The 18,383-nt window shown below is 35.5% G+C and overlaps 1 protein-coding gene across 1 annotated transcript in view; it reads left to right on the forward strand.

The window, feature by feature from the left end:
- Positions 1 to 18,383, forward strand: part of Psmd1 (proteasome 26S subunit, non-ATPase 1) — a 92,578-nt gene that overhangs the window by 52,004 nt on the left and 22,191 nt on the right. Inside the window, exons 17-18 of the mRNA XM_026396236.2 lie at positions 10,002 to 10,116; positions 12,766 to 12,882. Coding sequence (XP_026252021.2) covers positions 10,002 to 10,116; positions 12,766 to 12,882 — 232 coding nt within the window. The remainder of the gene's footprint in view (positions 1 to 10,001; positions 10,117 to 12,765; positions 12,883 to 18,383) is intronic.

The raw sequence follows: 18,383 nt of genomic DNA on the forward strand, positions 1-18,383 counted from the left end.
GAGCCACAACCCCAGCCCAAGCCACAACCCCAGCCCACTTTTTGCATTTTTAAATTGGTTTAATGTCTAAGGAACAAAACTAGTTAGAACCGCCACTTATTTGGTAGTCTCAAGTTTATCAGAAACATAGCTGAAAGTCAGAAAGCAAGTAAGTATATATATAGAAGAATAGATGAGTTGGCAAATAACTAAACCTGTGCTCTTTAACAACCCCATGCACTTTAAGTAGAAGATAACCTGTGAGTCCATATTCTTAAGTATTTTTACATATTCTCCATATACACACATTTGTTTCTCCCAAACCCTTTAAGGAATGTAACATTTTGGAAATAAATCTGAATGGTACAAAAGAATATTCATTGATAAATTTGTTGACAGTTCTAACAAGTATGTTTCTCTGCATATTCCAGATTAGTGTAACAAATTGAAGGGTGGACATGTACTTTGATAATAGGCTAGGGGTGTGGCTCAGTGGTAGAGTGCTTCATCACCAACCATTGTTGAAGAATTGCCTGTCTTCTTCTGTTTTTTACCACACACATAGTCTTTAACTCTTAAAATACAGTTTTATCCACAAAACAACTCTTGCAAAGTCACTAACATTAGTTGATGATATGCACTGTTCGGCATTTGTTGACTGATCAGTTTTTAAAACTTGAACTTCAGGGATAGGGAGATATATATATATATACACACACACATACATATACATACATATCTCAGTTGGTAGAGTACTTGCCTCCTATGCACAAGGCCCTGGGTTCAGTCCCCAGCACCACAAAACACAAAACAAACAAACAAAAAACCTTAATCTTCTTTTTGTCTTCTTCTTCTTTTTCTTTAAGAGAGAGAGAGAATTTTTTAATATTTATTTTTTAGTTTTCGGTGGACACAACATCTTTGTTTTATTTTTATGTGGTGCTGAGGATCGAACCCAGCACCCCGTGCATGCCAGGAGAGCGCACTACCGGTTGAGCCACATCCCCAGCCCCTTCTTTTTTATATCTTTGTTTTTATGTGGTGCTGAGGATTGAACCCAGTGCCTCACAAATGTGAGACAAGTGCTCTTCTACTGAGCTACAAACCCAACCTAATCTTTATCTTCTTTTGGCTTCAAAGACACACTCTCCTGGTTCTTGTATCTTTCGAATTTTTTTCTGATTCTTTTGTTACATTCCCTTAATATGTAGATTACCTGCCACCCCAGGTTCCTGTCCTCAGTTGATTTTCATCTTCCTGTTTATTTTCAGTCACTTTTATAGTTCCCATAAACTCATTGAAGAACACTCCTAGTGCTATTTTCATACCAGTGACTTAAATCTGTAGTCATGAAATGGGACAAGCAGCCTGTCTAAGAGTTAGGAGATCTTAGACAAACGTTCTTAATTTCTCTGAGCTTTAATTTTTGCATGTGTAGAAAGATGACGTAACCTGCTCTGTGTTTATCATATCCCAGTTGGGCATTTCCTCTTCTGACCTCACGGGCTGTTTCTTCATAGTTGTCTTTGCTCGTTTTGTTTATCTCCTCAACCTCTTAGTGTTGGAGTTCCTTTAGTACTTACTTTTGGATCACTTTTTCTTTCTGTCTGCACTTAGTGATATCTACTTTTACAGCTTCAGGTACCATCTACTGAAACTCCCAAATTTGTATCTGTAGCCCAGACCTACCTTTCACTTAATGTTTAACCCATTTTCTACCATGGTCCCAGATGTGGAACACCTTAAAAACTCAAATACAGTGTATAATATATAATGTAATTACATAATAGTATAACAACAATATAATATCAATTAATATAACATGTAAGCTCTAGATTATGATTTCTAATCTGTTTTAATGCACCTGTGTCAATTTTACTAAACTATTTGCAAAATTGAAAGCCTGGGGCTTAATGGAATACTCAGTATTTCCCTTAGATGTCGAAATAACATCACAGACTCAAAATATCCAAAACTGAACTTCCGCTCTTCCCTTCCAGGTCTGCTCTTCTCACAATATCTTTATGTCGGTTAATGGCAGTTGCACCCTTTGAGTCTCTTTCTCTTACATCCTGTGTTTTATCCATCAGGAAATTCTGTTGATTCTACCTTAAAAATGTATACCAAATTCAAACTCTTTCCCTCACCTTTACTACCACCGTATCCACGTCACCATTGTGTCTTGACTGAGTTTCTAAAGTATCCTCTCAAGTGGTCTTCCTTCTACCTTTACCACCCTCTATTTTTAATATGGAAGCCAAAATGGCCCTTTTTAAACAAGTCAGGTAACAGCATTCTGTTTCTCAGAATCCCCTAATTGACTCTTCTTTTTACTCAAAAAATAAAAGCCAAAAATTCCTGACCTATAAAATCCTACATGCTATAACCCTTCTTTACCAATAGCTCTTTCCCTTCTTCACTACCCTCAAACCTTTGGCCTCTTTGCTGCTCCCTAAACATGCCAAGCATCCACTCTGGGGCTTTTCGTGAGCTATTTCATTCACCCAGCACACTTCTCCGGAAAAACCATATAAATTTGTTGACAATTCTAACAAGTATGTTTCTCTGCATATTCCAGATTAGTGTAACAAATTGAAGGGTGGACATGTACTTTGGTAATAGGCTGGGGGTGTGGCTCAGTGGTAGACTCGCTTCCTCGCTGCCTTCTTTTCTTTGCTTATATATCTCCTTCTCAGGCTGGGGTTGTGTCTCAGTGGCAGAGCACTCATGTCACACCTGGGAGGCACTGGGTTCGATCCTCAGTAGCACATAAAAATAAATAAACAAAATAGAGATATTGTGTCCATGAAAACTGAAAAAATATTTTTTTTAAAAAAATCTCCTTCTCATTGGTGCTCTAACCACTCTAATTATGCTACGCAACGATTATCTCTTCTCCCTCTGAGACTCTTTATGCTTATTTCTGGTGTACTTGATGGTATCCCTTGAGTCTGTTAGGCTCTGTTCTTTTTTTTTTTTTTTTCCTTTCTGTTTCTCAGACTGAATAATTTCAACCTATCTGCAAATTTACTGCCTTTTTCTTCTGTTAGTTTTGCTGTTGAACCCACTCTAGTGAATTTGTCAAGTTTATTGGACTTTAAAGATTCAGAATTAGTTTCATCTTTTTGGTACTGGGGCTTGAACCCAGGGGCACTTAATCACTGAGCCACATCCCCAGCCCTTTTTAATATTTTATTTAGAGACAGCGTCTCACTGAGTTGGTTAGGGGCTCACTAAGTTGCTGAGGCTGGCTTTGAACTTGTGATCCTCCTGCCTCAGCCTCCCCAGACACTGGTATTACAAGTGTGGTCCACAGCACCCGGCTTAATCTTTTTTTTTGTAATTTTTCTCTCTTTATTGGAAATTTTGTATTTGGTGTTACATTGTTCTCTCATTTTCTTTAGTTATTTACCCCTGCTTTCCTTCAGCTCTTTGAATATTTTTAGATAGTTGACTTAGATCCAATGCTTGAGCTTCTTCAGGAACAATTTCTGTTGATTTCTTTTTCTGCTATGAATGGGCAGTATTTTCTTATTTCTTCACACACCTCAGAATTTTGTGTTGAAAATTGGACATCGTGAACATTATAATGTGACAACTCAGGAAAGATTCTCTCTTTTGTTATTGGTACTTATGCATTGCTGTTTAATGACTTTCCTAAAGTATTTTTATAAAACCTGTATTCTTTGTCATGTATGGCCACTGTAGTCCATGTTCTGTTAGCTTAGTGGTTAGCTGGTGTTTTGACAGATTCCTTAGACATCTTGATAACAAGAATCACTCACCCAATCTTTACATATCAACCCAGAATTGGAGCAAGTCATTTGCCAGTCTGCCTTAGCCTTCCCCTGCTGCTTATGCAGAGCCTAAGATGAAAGTTAAGCCTTTCCTGAGCATATATCTTGGCCACATATGTGGCATTCTCAATATTGCTGGTATGCCCTTGGCACCCCACACACCTCCTTTCTCAATCTCGTTTCCCAGACTGCTGTAGCCAGTACCTTTGCCTTTAAATGTTATGGCAAATGCAGCCTCCAAGGCCAGTGTGGTCTTGGGAAAGCTGAGTAAGGTGAAGCAAAGTCAAGGCATTGTGCTGAAGGCCAAACTAACCACAATTCTAGAGAATAAGGTTTGTGCTAGTCTCTCTGGCAGTAGTAACCTATCCCCGTAGTGCAGGTTGTCGTCTCCAGTGCCACTACCAGCCTGCTGTTGTGCAATGGTGATTTCCTTTCATCAAAGGAATTTTTATAGCTGGAATTATAGTTGATGATCATGAAGTACCCAGATGTCTTTAGGTGTAGATTTGCTCAAAACTCTGCACTTCTTTAGCAATCAACTTTTGGAAGTGGACTTCTATCATCAGAACACTTAAATATCAGGAATGAATTGAACTTTTCTGAGTAGCAAAGTATATTTGGGACCATTATTATAAAATCAAGGAAAAAGCAATAAAGTTTTTAATATAACTGAAAGAAATTGATGACTTCTTGGTTTGATTATTAGAAATGGGGAAAATATATTAATGATGCAATAATTTTTTGAATATCATAGATTTCTCTATGTCTAGGAATGCATTATAAGATTTATGAGAACTGGGCTGGGGATATAGCTCAGTTGGTAGAGTGCTTGCCTCGAATGCATAAAGCCCTAGGTTTAATCCTCAGCACTACACAAAAGATTTTTAAGAACCATATTTTTTATCATGGTGGAAGTAGCAAGTCTGCTTTCTTCCATTTTGAGACCTCTCCTCCCCATTTTCACAGCACCTGAAAATAATTAATCTTTTTGGAAATGTACTGAAAGTTTGCCTAATACTATCCTAATTTTTGGTTTGCTGAAGTCCAGGAAGATGGAAAAATATTAAAAGATAATATGCTACATTTGTAAGATTTATGGGACAGTGTGGTTTGCTTTTTTCTCTCCTTGTGGTATATTACGTTTGATGTGTAGTCAGTAAATATTACATTCATAAGTAAAACCTTATAAGTAATAATAGCTTAGGATAGGAATTCATATGGGACAAAACATATTTGGTAAAGAAAATTGTTTTATTTTTCAGTTGTTCTTTTGAAAATGATTTTATGCATGTCTTGTAATAAACACACACACAAAAATCTCACCACCCTTTTACTTGTAATTGCATTATTTATCATTATAACTAGTCAAAGAATAAAATAGAACAAGAAAAGTTCTTGAAATTCTCAACATGTAGCTCCATTGTTGAAAATACATACATCTAGTAAGTTTATAATTGGGTAAATATGCTTTTAAATTCAGTGTATCAAATGTATGTGAAATGATTTCTCAAGGACTGATTTCCTTCTTCTCCATCTATCCCTCCTTAAAATAAAATCCACTGTTTTTTCTGTCTTGACCATTTCTAGACATTTATTTTAGTTTTATTTATTTATTTTCAGTGTTGGGGATTGAACTCAGGACCTCATGAATATTAGGCAAGCACTCTTCCACTCTTCTAGGGCTTCATCCCTAGCCCTAGACAGTTTTTTAAAAAATATTTTTAGTTGTAGATGGACATGATACCTTTATTTTATTTATTTACTTATTTAATTTGGGTGATGGATACCAGGCATTGAACTCAAGGGGGCACTCAACTACTGAGCCACGTTCTTAACCCTATTTTGTATTTTATTTAGAACAGGGTCTCACTGAATTGCTTAGCACCTCACTTTTGCTGAGGCTAGCTTTGAACTCGTGATCCTCCTGCCTCAGCCTCCAAAGCTCTGGGATTACAGGCACGCATCAGCCTGACAACTTATTTATTTCATGTGGTGCTGAGACCAAACTCCAGTGCCTCACATGTGCTAAGCAAGTGCTCTACCACTGAGTCACAACCCCAGCCCCTAGGCATTTGTTTTTGTAAATATGTTCATGGAAACATAGAAATGAGCTCTTATTGTTGATCAGAGATTAGTCATTTAAATACTTTGTTAATAAACGCTTATCCAAGGGTATTATAATAAACCAGAGGAATATTTTGTGACGTCATGAGAGTCCAGTGTTTATGTAGAAAAGCTGAGATTTAGGGAGTGTCAGAATTATCTAAAATAACTAAAAGAATGCCTAATGGACTATTTCTAAGATTTAATGTCCTTAATCTCTGATTTTCCTTCTCTTGCTTTACCCTCTTTTCCTTTCCTTTTCTCTTCCTTTCCTTGTTTCCTCTTTTTCTTTTTTTTTTTTCTCCTTGCATTTTATTTCTTGAAGAAACCAGGCCATTATTCCTGCTTAATTTCCCACAATATAGATTTCAGTGATTGCATTTCTGTGTGTAGTTTAACGTATTCTCTTTCCTGTAAACTAATAATTGGATCAGGAAGCTTGATCATATTCAGTTTCCATTTTTCTCTCACCATTTTTTTGTTTGTTTATGTATTAAGGGGCAAAGCTGGCAGTACACATAGGTCTGCTTCTTTTTATTAACTGTTAATTGAAAAGCTTTATACATATATCATATGTCTGTGTGTGTATATAAGCATAAAGATGAATGTGCACAAGTTTTGCTTTCAGTGAATGTTTGCATTCCAGTCATTGCTTAGAAAGATTTCTTTGTCCTTTTAGAGCTGCCTGGTGAAACACTAAAATAAACATATAAGAATATTATGATTTTATTGTATTCTTGAAGAAAGTGAATGTCTAACCTAATCTATTAAATAATATGTCATTTCTTATCTTAAAACTTGTTTTTTCTAAGGAATGTGTCAAAAATTGGAACTGTTATTAGACTGAGAAGCTGACAGTTTCTTTAATATACACCTTTGAGTTTATTGCCTTCAAAACCTGTTTTAATCTTTATTGCATCCAGCTAGGTAAAGCTCTACATTAAGCTCTAGTATTTATGTTTCCAGGCAAAACTTCTCTAAATTTTCATGAAATTGTTGGTGTCTTTTGGAAAATAAAGTCCAAATCCAAGTTCTATTGTCTTTTGGGTAATTTTTCTTCTAAAGAAAAGAACTTGAATTTTTTGGTTGGTTTAAGAATAGTATTATATAGTCTCAGTGTAAGTATGTACGTGTGTATTACTCCCAGCCCTTTTCTTTAATTTTCATTTTGAGACAGGGTCTCACAGTTGCCCAAGTTAGCTTCAAACTTGACCTCCAAAATTATGGGATTATGGGCATGTGCCACCACACCCAGTTTCAATATAATACTTTTCTTAGCAAGTGAAAATTATAAAGGAAATGAAATTCTAAGTTAACTTTTAGGTAAATTCTTTCCTGTGAGTAAATTTGCCCTGGAATAGCTTGCTCCTGCTGCAGCCAAGGGGCAAGTTGGTTTTTGTGTGCCATTACCTCCCTAAAAAGTTGAAATGTGAAAGTTGGATTTCTAAATTTAACCATCTTTCTATTTAAGGATTAGAGGTTTAGTGCTTGTTACCCTACTAATAAATGATGGTACTAGAATTGGAATATGGATCGATCTAACTTCCTCCCTCCCTCCCTCCCTTCCTTCCTTCATTTTTTGTGGTTCTGGGGATTGAACCCAGGGCCTTGGGCCTGCTAGGTAAGTGCTCTCCCACTGAGCTATATCTCCAGCCACTGGAATCTAGATCTTTCTGATTTTAAGCCTGTGTTCTTTCTATCACAACAAACTGAAGAAAAACAAAAGGAGACAGATTATTTCAGGAATCGCTGTTTTAATTCCAATGAGAAATGATCAAGGCCTGAAACAAGACAGTGGAAACAGAACTAAGACTTAAAGGTTTCACTTGACTTGCTGGCTGATTAGGTGTGGAGAGGGAAAGAATGGAATGGTCACGGTGTGAGGAGAGGAGGTATAGGGGAAAGATGCCCTTCTTGATTCCTCTTTCTGTGTGGGATTCTGTATGTTGACTGAGGTATCTGGCATATTTGGTTAAAGACATTCAACAAGCACTTAGAAATTCAGGATTCTGGTTAGATTATTTGGAATCTATTGTACAAGGGCTTTAACCAGGGGTGGTTCTTAATTCCTTGTATTGTGTTAATCTTCTGACACTGGCATTTACCTAATGAGGATTATAAATTCATAATTCTACCTGAGGTTTATAGCCTCAGAAGTTACCTTTTTGATTCCTGCAAAAAACAATGTTTCTGCTGCTTTTCCTCCACTAGTGAAAACAAATTGGGGTTGCTGGGGTGTCCTTGGAAATATCTTGATTTATCAGTATGATTTAATGTAGAAATTGCACAAAACATTCAATAAAGAAACAACAGTAAAAAGCAGTAAAAAGTGAAAGAAAGGAACTCATATGTCAGTGATTTGTGCATATGGCCTTGCACAATCCCTGCCCTGTGGAAGGTTTAGACAAATAATAACATTGGAAAGATGGCTGTTAGCTGCAAGCCAAGACATTTTATTTTTTTTTAAACCAAAAGTTACAACTTTTTTTCATTGAAGCTTAATTATAGGGCTTAGGGTACACTTTAGTGGCAGAGCACTTGTCTAGTATGTGTGAGGCACTGGGTTTGATCCCCACTACCATAAGACAAAACAAAACAAAAAACCCACACATACACACGTACAAGCCTGAATTGTATACCAGGGATTGGGTAATGTTTTTACTTATTGAACCTGCAATTTTGTACCTAATGGTGGTAACAATGCTTAAGAGTAATAAGGTTGATTGTGTTTTCATTTTCTTTACAAGATACTATTTGAACTAGATTTTAAAACCTCAGAGGATACATTACCTCATTTTACAGTTAGAAATTAGGCTTCCAGGGGCTGGAGTTATGGCTCAGTGGTAGAGTGCTTGCCTAGAATGTGTGAGGCACTGGGTTCAATTCTCAGCACCACATGAAAATAAAGGACCAACAACAACTAAAAAAATATTTTTTTAAAAATTAGACTTCCAAAATTATGTTTATCCATACATTTGGGGAGGGGGCATGACTCTGATCCAAAAAGTAATTTAGAACCACTGTATCAGCTGATTGGCAGATAATCACACCTTTAAATCCTGGGGGAGTTTAAACCAGGACCCAGTACTATATTTTCAGTTATTTGCTCACCCATTTTTGTATTATTACTGTAAAATAGTCAAAAAAATCTGTCTCTAATTACAAAGAAAACCTAAATGACTTGGTAATGTAACATAAAAATTAGCAAAGCCAAGACTAGAACTGAGTTCATCTATTTCCTATAACATTACTTTTTATTTCACCATACTGTTTTTCGATATTGTTGCTATTAATTCCAGAATCACTCACATAAGGCAGCACGGTCAGACAGAGAACACTTAGAAAAGCGTGACGGACTCAACTGTGGGTGGAAGTATTCCAGCCTTCCCTTATATCATAGCGTTCATTTACTAGACCTAGCTTTTGTAAACTTGGCACTGTTGCATTTGAAATTAGAATTTGCCACACATTTTGAATTTGAGGTTAGAGGACAATGCCAGCTTAGAATTTTAGATGGGAATTGGTTTGTAGAAATAAACTGTTTTTATTCATAGCAGGATCGTCTTTAAGAAAAAGAAAACAACAACTTTTTGTTGACACTTAATACCACAATAACAAAAAATAGCTAAAGGCAAAAAAAAGTCAGAATTTCCTCATTATGAAAGCATACTTACCAGTTTGATCTGTCACTAGAATAATACTGTGCTATTTAAATATTTCATGAAGCTTTGGAAACATCTACAAGTCTCTATAAATGACATTTTTGTCTGCTGGAACAAAATGTGGAGTGACCAGGAAACAGGAAAGTGGCTGTAGAGCTGGGTGCTGTTTTCCGCATAGCTGTTCCCCCCTCCATGAAAGGCACCCAGGAACAACTAGAATGCAGAACTGTGATGGAGGATCCCTGATATGGTCTTTTTTTTTTTTTTTTTGCACACATTCTCTGAACATAGAAAATAAATTTCTACTATTATTAATTAGAAGTCTATGGGAGATTTTTAATTCTTCAATTTGTTAAACATTCGATTGTTTCCTGACTTAAGAAAAAATGGTTAAAATTCTCTTGTTTGATTTATAATATGTTATCTATAACACGACTTCATTTTCTCCGTCTCTCTTCAGGACCCCTGAACAGTGCCCGAGTGTTGTTTCTTTGTTGTCAGAGAGTTACAACCCTCACGTACGCTATGGAGCTGCAATGGCCCTGGGGATCTGCTGTGCTGGTACAGGAAACAAGGTAAAGCTCAGAGCCAGTGAGTTCTTTCCTGGCGCCAGACTGTTTTCCCTTGCAGTAGAGTTTATGCAACAGCTGTAAAAACACAAGTATAGTGTGATCTCTACGACTGAACTTGCCTCACAAAGCTCTCCGGTACTTCCTCACCTTGTTATACGGGGTTGCCCAAAGCCACCTAAGAACAAACTGTCACACAATGTGGATATATGAAACGATGACACTGAATTTCTATTTTAAATCATTTATTTCCTTTTTTTTTAAAAAAAAAAAAAGGAAAGGAAAGAACTGCTCGGTTGTTTTACATGGTTATTTTCTGTGTTTGTATAATTAGTATTATGAAAATCCACTTTCTAATCTGAAGCCAAGAAAATCAGTTTATTTGATAATGTTTCTATTTTAAGCAAACCGCTTATTTACTATTTTTATTTCTCATCTATAACCCCTACCCCTCACCCCACACCCTTGGTGCTAGAAATTGAAGCCAGGACTTTGCATTTGTTAGGCAGGCATTCTACCACTGAGCTATATCCCCATCCCTTCTCAACACTAACCTTAGTAGGTAACCTGGTATTTGTTAATCCCTCAAGAGTAACAGAATAAAGAGTTGGGTTAGGCAAGATGTTGAATCATAAAGAAATGCACTGCTTAAATAATAGGGTTATGTTTGTTTCTTTGTTTTGCCTATATAGAATAGATTCCTAGAAGTCAGATTCTTGTTTCATGTCATCAAATTACTTTCTAGAACATTTGAATGGATGTGGATTTTACTAAGTATTTCCCCCTCAGGTCTTTAGTTGACATTTATGTCAGGCCTCATAAGTTAAATGTAAATTAGATTTTTTTCTTTCCAGATTATTCTAAACTTAATATTATATCTAGGAGCAAATGTTCTTTGAAACATGGCATCTGACATGTTAATTCAATAGAAAAATATTATTACTCATCTTAACCAAGTCTGCTTTATTTCTAGATAATGTGTGTGATCTAGGTACCAGTACATATCTGAGATTTGATGTTCAATTATTTTTATTGATTAAAAACCTGAAACATCAATTTGTTGCAAATATGCCTTTGAATTTGTATTACTCACCTCAGAGGCCTAATTATGACTTGACTTGTACATCAGAAATTTAATTACATTTTATCATGAAGAATATCAGCAACAAATGGCTGAAATCATATTCCTCTGCACAATGTAATATTTTTCAGTGAAGTGGAAAGAAAGAATACACATCTCTGGTATATGTATTATATGTTAAGAGCTCTGTTTTTTAAAATATGTAAGTCCACATGTAGAGGAGTCTAAAGTCATTTCCAAAAAAGGATTAAATTTAGTCTTTTTTTTTTTTTGTCTTAGAATGAAGGATACTTGAAAAGTAATATCCTGAATTAAGAAATAAGTTTAATAATTTTGTAGACCCATTTCTCTGGTCCTTCCAGATTTATTCCTATTTTAGAACCTTATAGGGAACTTTGCATCACAAAGTGGCAGTTCCCACATGGAAGGGTCTTAATAGAAGTTGTATGGGGCAAACAAGTTCATGGTCAAGAACAGTGGACAAATGCTAAGACAAAGTATGTAGTTTCTTGATTTAAGTTGTGTTAAAGCCTTGTGGTATGCACATGCTTAGAGCCTTTGATACCATGTTACATTTTGAGTCTGCAAGAGGAGGTTATATATGTCATCCCACTTATTTAGCCAAAGAATCCTTTTTTCTTAAAATCAGTATACTGAAGAATATATTATTTGGGAAATACTGGTAGATAGTTTGGAAAATCCCGTTACCTTTGATCTTAAGAAGTAGTATTATGAGGGCTGGGATTGTGGCTCAGAGGTAGAGCGCTCACCTAGCATGGGCAGGACCCGGGTTTGATTCTCAGCACCACATAAAAATAAAGGCAATATGTTGTGTCCATCTACACCTAAAAAAATTAATTTTTTTTTTTTTTAAAGTAGTGTCATGAAATCCTTTCTGGTCTATTTAATTTGTTTTGCCATTCTAAGTAAACCCTTTCTTGTTTGTGTTGTTTCTTGGTTTTGTTTGTTTTTATTTAATTTTTAAAATTAGGTCATGTAAAATCATCTGTTACTACCTTTCACATAAGATTTTAGTATTTGAAGGAGGTTGAATATATATATTCAATATATATATTCAGAGTCGCACGAATATATATATAAAATATGCATTTTTGGAGCCACACTGGCCTGGGTTTGATACCCGTGCGACTCTGGGCAAGTTTCTTAACATTTTAAACTCTTGGTTTCTTTGTTCATAAATATTGTTTTGTGTTGGTTGTTGGTTTTTTGTTTTGAGTATTAATTGGATTATATGGTTTGGAATATATAAAATATCTAGTACTATGCCTACAAAATAATGGGTTCTTAACAAATGTTAATGCTCTCTAAATAATTTTTCTCGTAATTGCTTTACAATTTGTTTACTTAAGACACGAACACCCAGGTTCTAAAGCTTTCTTTTCACTTATGATCAATTATGTTGAAACTTAAAGACACTCAGTTCTGACTTATTTTGTTCAGGTACTCTTAAATTATTACTACCCTATTAGATGAAAATACTGACTTAGAGTGATTGTAATTAATCTGAAAATCTGGCTATATCAGTTTAAAGTTGTTATTTTTAATGCTTTCAGGAAGCAATTAATTTGCTAGAACCAATGACAAATGACCCTGTGAATTATGTGAGACAAGGGGCTCTCATAGCTTCCGCCCTCATCATGATCCAGCAGACTGAAATCACTTGTCCCAAGGTGAGCAAACAAAGAAATTCTCTGCAAAAGGAAAAGAGCTGATTTGGGCTTTTCTTTAGTGACTTTCCTTCCTCTAAGAACATTTTAACTTCAAATATGGTGAATACTGAAGTCACAGGAAGTAAAGAGGAAAACTTTAAATATATATTATTTTCTCTCTTTTTTGGGGGGAGGGTGCCTCTCACTGTTCTTTAATTTTTTTTTTCATTGGGATGACTCATTACTCTGACACAGAATGCAAATTTAAGTCCATGACTTTTCTGACCCATCCTTCTGGGGTAATAAAAAAATCCTAGCATCACTTTATTTGTTACATATAATCTCAGTTTAAAAATAAGTATGCCCAGGGCTGGGGATATAGCTTAGTTGGTAGAGTGCTTGCCTCGCATGGGTTCAATCCCCAGCACTACAAAACAATAATAACAATAATAAAAAGTATGCCCAACCAAATGTGGTGGTGCACACCTGTAATTCCAGGAGGATTACAAATTTGAGGCCAGCCTCAGCAACTTTACAAGAACCTGTCTCAAAATAAAAAAATAGAAAAGGCTGAGGGTGTGGGTAAGTGGTAAAAGCAACCCTGGGGGTCCAATCCTCAGTTCCAAAAAAATAAGTAAAAGTATGTTTATATTCTGTGTGGACTGTCATTGCCCTTCAGGGTGATCTTCTTGGGCAAGGTTTTCAGATGGCTGCAAGATGGCTTTCTTTCCCACTTGATGCCTTCTGCTTTATAGAAACACTTGTGTATTTTGCCCTTCTTGGGGGTGGGAATGCATTAGGCTGTAAGTACTAGTGCCTCTCACTCTGTCAGACATCAGTGCATAATGACCCCTGAAGTATTGAGTGCTCTAAGAGATCCCTCTGAAGCCCCTTTTTCTAGACTTAGAATGTGGGAGAAAGATTCACCATCCAACTTCCCTAAGAAACCATCTTCAGGTGACTTCCATAACAAATTTTAAGACATCTGTTTAAAAGTTTCCATATGACAATCTTATAAACTTAATTTTAGTGTTTGATATTTAATGTATCCTATTGCCGAAACTTCCCATCCTGTTTAGAAATACAAAATGCATGTAACTTATTTGCATGTACCAAAATTACCATGTTTGATGCTAGCTAGAACTATGTTAACTCAAAAGAGCATTTAACAACCTTGTGTTCTGCTTGTATATGAGGTTAAAAAATTGGTAACAGAAGTAAACAGTTGCCTTTCTGTTTTCAAGCAGATATAGAACAACCTCATTTTCAGCAAATTAAGTTTGGAGAGATGGAAAAGAATATCCAGAACACATTGGTTATTCATTCTAACTTTATAGAACTTTTTAAAATAAATTTCAGATTCTAAGCAGTTACTGTGATTTTCATATCATATTAAGCATAGATAGGATCTGACCTCTCATCCTATTTTATAATGTATTGCTTAATATACTGTTATCTTCTAGAGCCATAAACATCTTTCCAAACACAGACCACATTTCTTTTTCTTTTTAAATATAGAGGCTATGAGTAGCTTTTATTTCTGCTTTTGATCTGCTGTTGAAATTTTGGAGGTTGTCCAACTGAGGAATGTCATTAAAGAAGCAAGTTTAAGCCATGGACTGCACCTCCTCAATCACACAGAGATATCTTTTCACTTTAACTTCATGTGTTGCTTTCAAGTTACTTGTATTGTCAACAAATGTTTTTACTATCTTCCCATCCTTGTTGTAGGGTTTCCTTGATTTTTTTGTATGTATAACCCAGATACCAACAATATCAGAATCCTTTGCAGGTAGATTGTTTAGCTTGGAAAAGCATTTCAGTCTTAAATTTCACATTTAGAAAAGTGAAAAGAGGTTTAGGTGTATCTCTCAATGGAAGAGCACTTGCCTAGCATACATAAGGCCCAAGGTTCCATCCCCAATGCCCACACCTACACCCCAAAAAAAGAATGAAAGAAAAAAGGGAAAAGGTACAGCAGTTTAAATAATTAATATTTTTAATCATTCCAAGTTATATTGCTCTCTTTAAGTAGATTGACCTTAGCTGGTATGAATACATGGGGCACACTCCTATCTTCAGGTTGTATCAAAATCTGGGGTACTGATTAGGAATGTAGAAATGAACTGATGTAGCCATGGCCATTAATATAAACTGGGTAGGCAAATGTAAATGTGTACACTACTGACTACAAAGACAAAACTATGTATGATAGTGTAAAATTCAACGTTGTTTCAGGAAACACTACCCCCTAGAGTAAAGTTGTCATTCAGCTAAAGTTTAAGCTGTTTCGTTGTTTTCTGTTATTAAACAAGTGATAAAGAACTTCTTGTACTACCATTTATACCATCTTTGCTTTATCTGATAATTGCCAACAAGACAAAATTGATATTCTTGTGGGTGGTTTGGCATATTTTGTCCAGAAGGAAAAGCTGTTAACCTCTGAAGAGGGCTTAATTCTCAAGTCTCTGGAGTCCTACTTGGAGATTTGCAAAGCAGTTCATGAAATGAAGTAGAAACTGCTGAGAAGCAAAGATCAGGTGTTAACTTCACCAAAAATGATAACACCCCCTGTCTCCCGTGAAAGGAATCCAGAAGAGAAATTTCTTAGATATGTTGTGAGATTCACAATGGGAAAAAATTCCAAAGGAAATGTTTTGTAAAATCATTAGTATATGTCACATACCTAACACTTAGCTCTACACATTGTGGCCTTAGTTTCGGTAACTCCAGTAAATCTTTGCTTTACTTATATAAGTTTTCCATGACTCATACAAATGTAGACCCGGGAACATGTACACACTCCTGGATTGTTAAAAACTCTATTTAGAAAGCTCTTAGAGGTTCACATTTAACTAGAATAGTATTTTTTTGTAGGTTCTTGGAATTGGATTCTCTCAGGAATCCAACTTTCCTCTTTATGAAGCATCTATCTTGTTTTTCTTGTTAAATGAAACCCATCTTTAGCAATTATTTGAACAGGTACATATTAAATATCATGTATTAAATCAGACTTAAAAATTAATTTAAGCTGGGTGCAGTGTCATACACTTGTAATCCCAGCAACTTGGGACACTGAGGCAGGAGGATCATGAGTTCAAAGCCAGCCTCAGCAATGGGGAGGCACTAAGCAACTCAGTGAGACCCTGTCTCTAAATAAAATACAAAATAAGGGCTGGGGACGTGACTCAGTAGTCAAGTGCCCCTGAGTTCAATCCCAAGTACCAAAAAAAAAAAAGACAAGTAAGGCCCCAAAATGTAAATGTTTATCATACTACTTCACACTACTGAAATACACACTTTAAAATGGTTAAAATCCCCAGTACCAAAAAAAAAAAATTACAATGTAAGAGAGGGATCTTGTCTGAGATCACCTGGCCTATTTTCTGACCTAGGGAAGCTTCTCCTGCCATTGACAAGTACCATTTTTGGAAGTAAGATTATGTTTAGCCAAGCTTGGTAAGCTTCTGCTGTTGTAAAATTAATTGTGGTTTGGATAGATTATACTTTTTGGGACCATCATGATTCATCAGAAATGACCCTGAAGAACTTATTCCTTTCTCCCTGACATCTAAGAGTAGAATTTTTTCCCAGCAGTATTTATCATAAAGAGTTTAGAATATGATAAATATTAAAAATGCATGATTTTAGAGAAGGTGGATTCATATACAATCACACACCTAGATCACAGAGTAGCTTAAGATTTTAATTGCCTTTTTGGGTTTATCATATTATAAAATGGAAACTTAATATTATTTCTCCTACAAATTATCTTTCTTTTGGAGGAGGGCATATACTGTTCTTGATGAAATTTGAGTCAGAAAACCATGATCCTCACCCTGATTGCCACTACTTAATTGTGATGGGCAGCAAGCAAGTTGTTTACCTTACCTAAAACAGAATAGACAAGGTGTTTTAAATTGTCTTTCAAATTTAAGACACCTACTCAACTAAAATAATGATTCTTTACCAAGAACTATAATAATAAAAATAAGGAAATAAAGTGATTTTTTTTTCTTTTGTACCAGGGATTAAACCCAGGAATACTTAACCCCTGAGCCACATCCTCACTGCCCACTGTTTAAATTTTTATTTTTTAGTTTTAGATGGACACTATATCTTTATTTTATTTTTTTATGTGGTGCTGAATATTGAACCCAGGGCCTCACCTATGCTAGGCGAGCACTCTACCACTGAGCCACAACCCCAACCTCCAAACGTAGCTTTTTTAAAGAATTAATATTAACTGAATAAGTCTAGTATATGTTTACATTAACTTAAAAATACATTTTTAAATTATACTGAATGATTTCCTGTTGTTGTGGATACAATTTTATATTCAGATTCTCTTCTGTAATGTCCATACAGTGCTTTGTCCAGTGTTTCTTTTTGTAAGTTCATGAAATATTTCATAAACCTTTAGCACATAAAATTTCCATCCTATATAAGGTAATGTAAGTGTTCATCTAAAATAAGTTCAGAATCGAAGGAATTTGACCTGTTGAACCAGAGTAAAAGCATCAAACTTCAGGATTTTTAAAACAAGAAGGGAATTTTGTGATGATTTAATCATGCTGAGTTTTACAAAGTTAAGGCTTAGAGAATTGACTTTTAAATGGTCATATGCTAGGATATTTTTTTCACTATTATTATGTTTTTTTGTAGGCTATGAATAAAAAATGAGGACTGTCTTTAAGAAACATTATTTTTTAGCAGTATTTAGATTGTAGAGACAACAGTGGAGAAGGATTAGTGGCTAGGTATGGTGGCTCATGCTTGTAATTCCAGCAATTTAGGAAGCTAAGGCAACAGGATCCCAAGCCTGGCAACTTAGTGAGATACCATCTCAAAATAAAATTAAAAAAGCTGTGGAAGTAGCTCAGTTGTAGAGCACTTGCCTAGCATACAAGAGACTCTAGGTTCAATTCTAGAACTGGGGAAAAAAAAAAAAAATTTAAAGAAGTAGGAGGACCAGTAGGATTCTGACCCCCATTTGGAAGACAGACATGCTTATTGAAATTTGAAATACCTTCTACATATCACATGACATATATGTTACATAGTCTTTACAAGAGTCGGGAAAGATAAATGCTACAATCCCCTACAGATGAAGAAACTAATACTCATAAAAGCTAGTAATTTATCTAAGAAACTTAAAAGAACAGAAATATTCATAAGCCAAGGTTGTCTGGTTCTGTTACTCTCTCACTGTATCACAGAGTGGCATCTCAATCCAAGACAGATGAAGAGGGGAAGAGATTCTGAAAGAATGTGTAATGCAGGTGAAATCATTATATTAGGAAACTCAAATTTGATACTTTCTGCTTTGGGCAGATATGGGGAGCTCCATGAGTTTTTGAACGAGCCGACTTTTTCCTGGGGACCTACCATTTGAAAATCACTGTTGGGAAAACAGAGAAGTGTTAGACTTGGAAGAAGTATAAAATAGTTTTTTTTATCACCAGCCAGCCAATCGCTTACTTTATTCATAAAGATATATTTTATAAATTTTATTTTAATTA

Source organism: Urocitellus parryii, chromosome 1 (assembly GCF_045843805.1).
Source record: "Urocitellus parryii isolate mUroPar1 chromosome 1, mUroPar1.hap1, whole genome shotgun sequence".
NCBI lineage: Eukaryota > Metazoa > Chordata > Mammalia > Rodentia > Sciuridae > Urocitellus > Urocitellus parryii.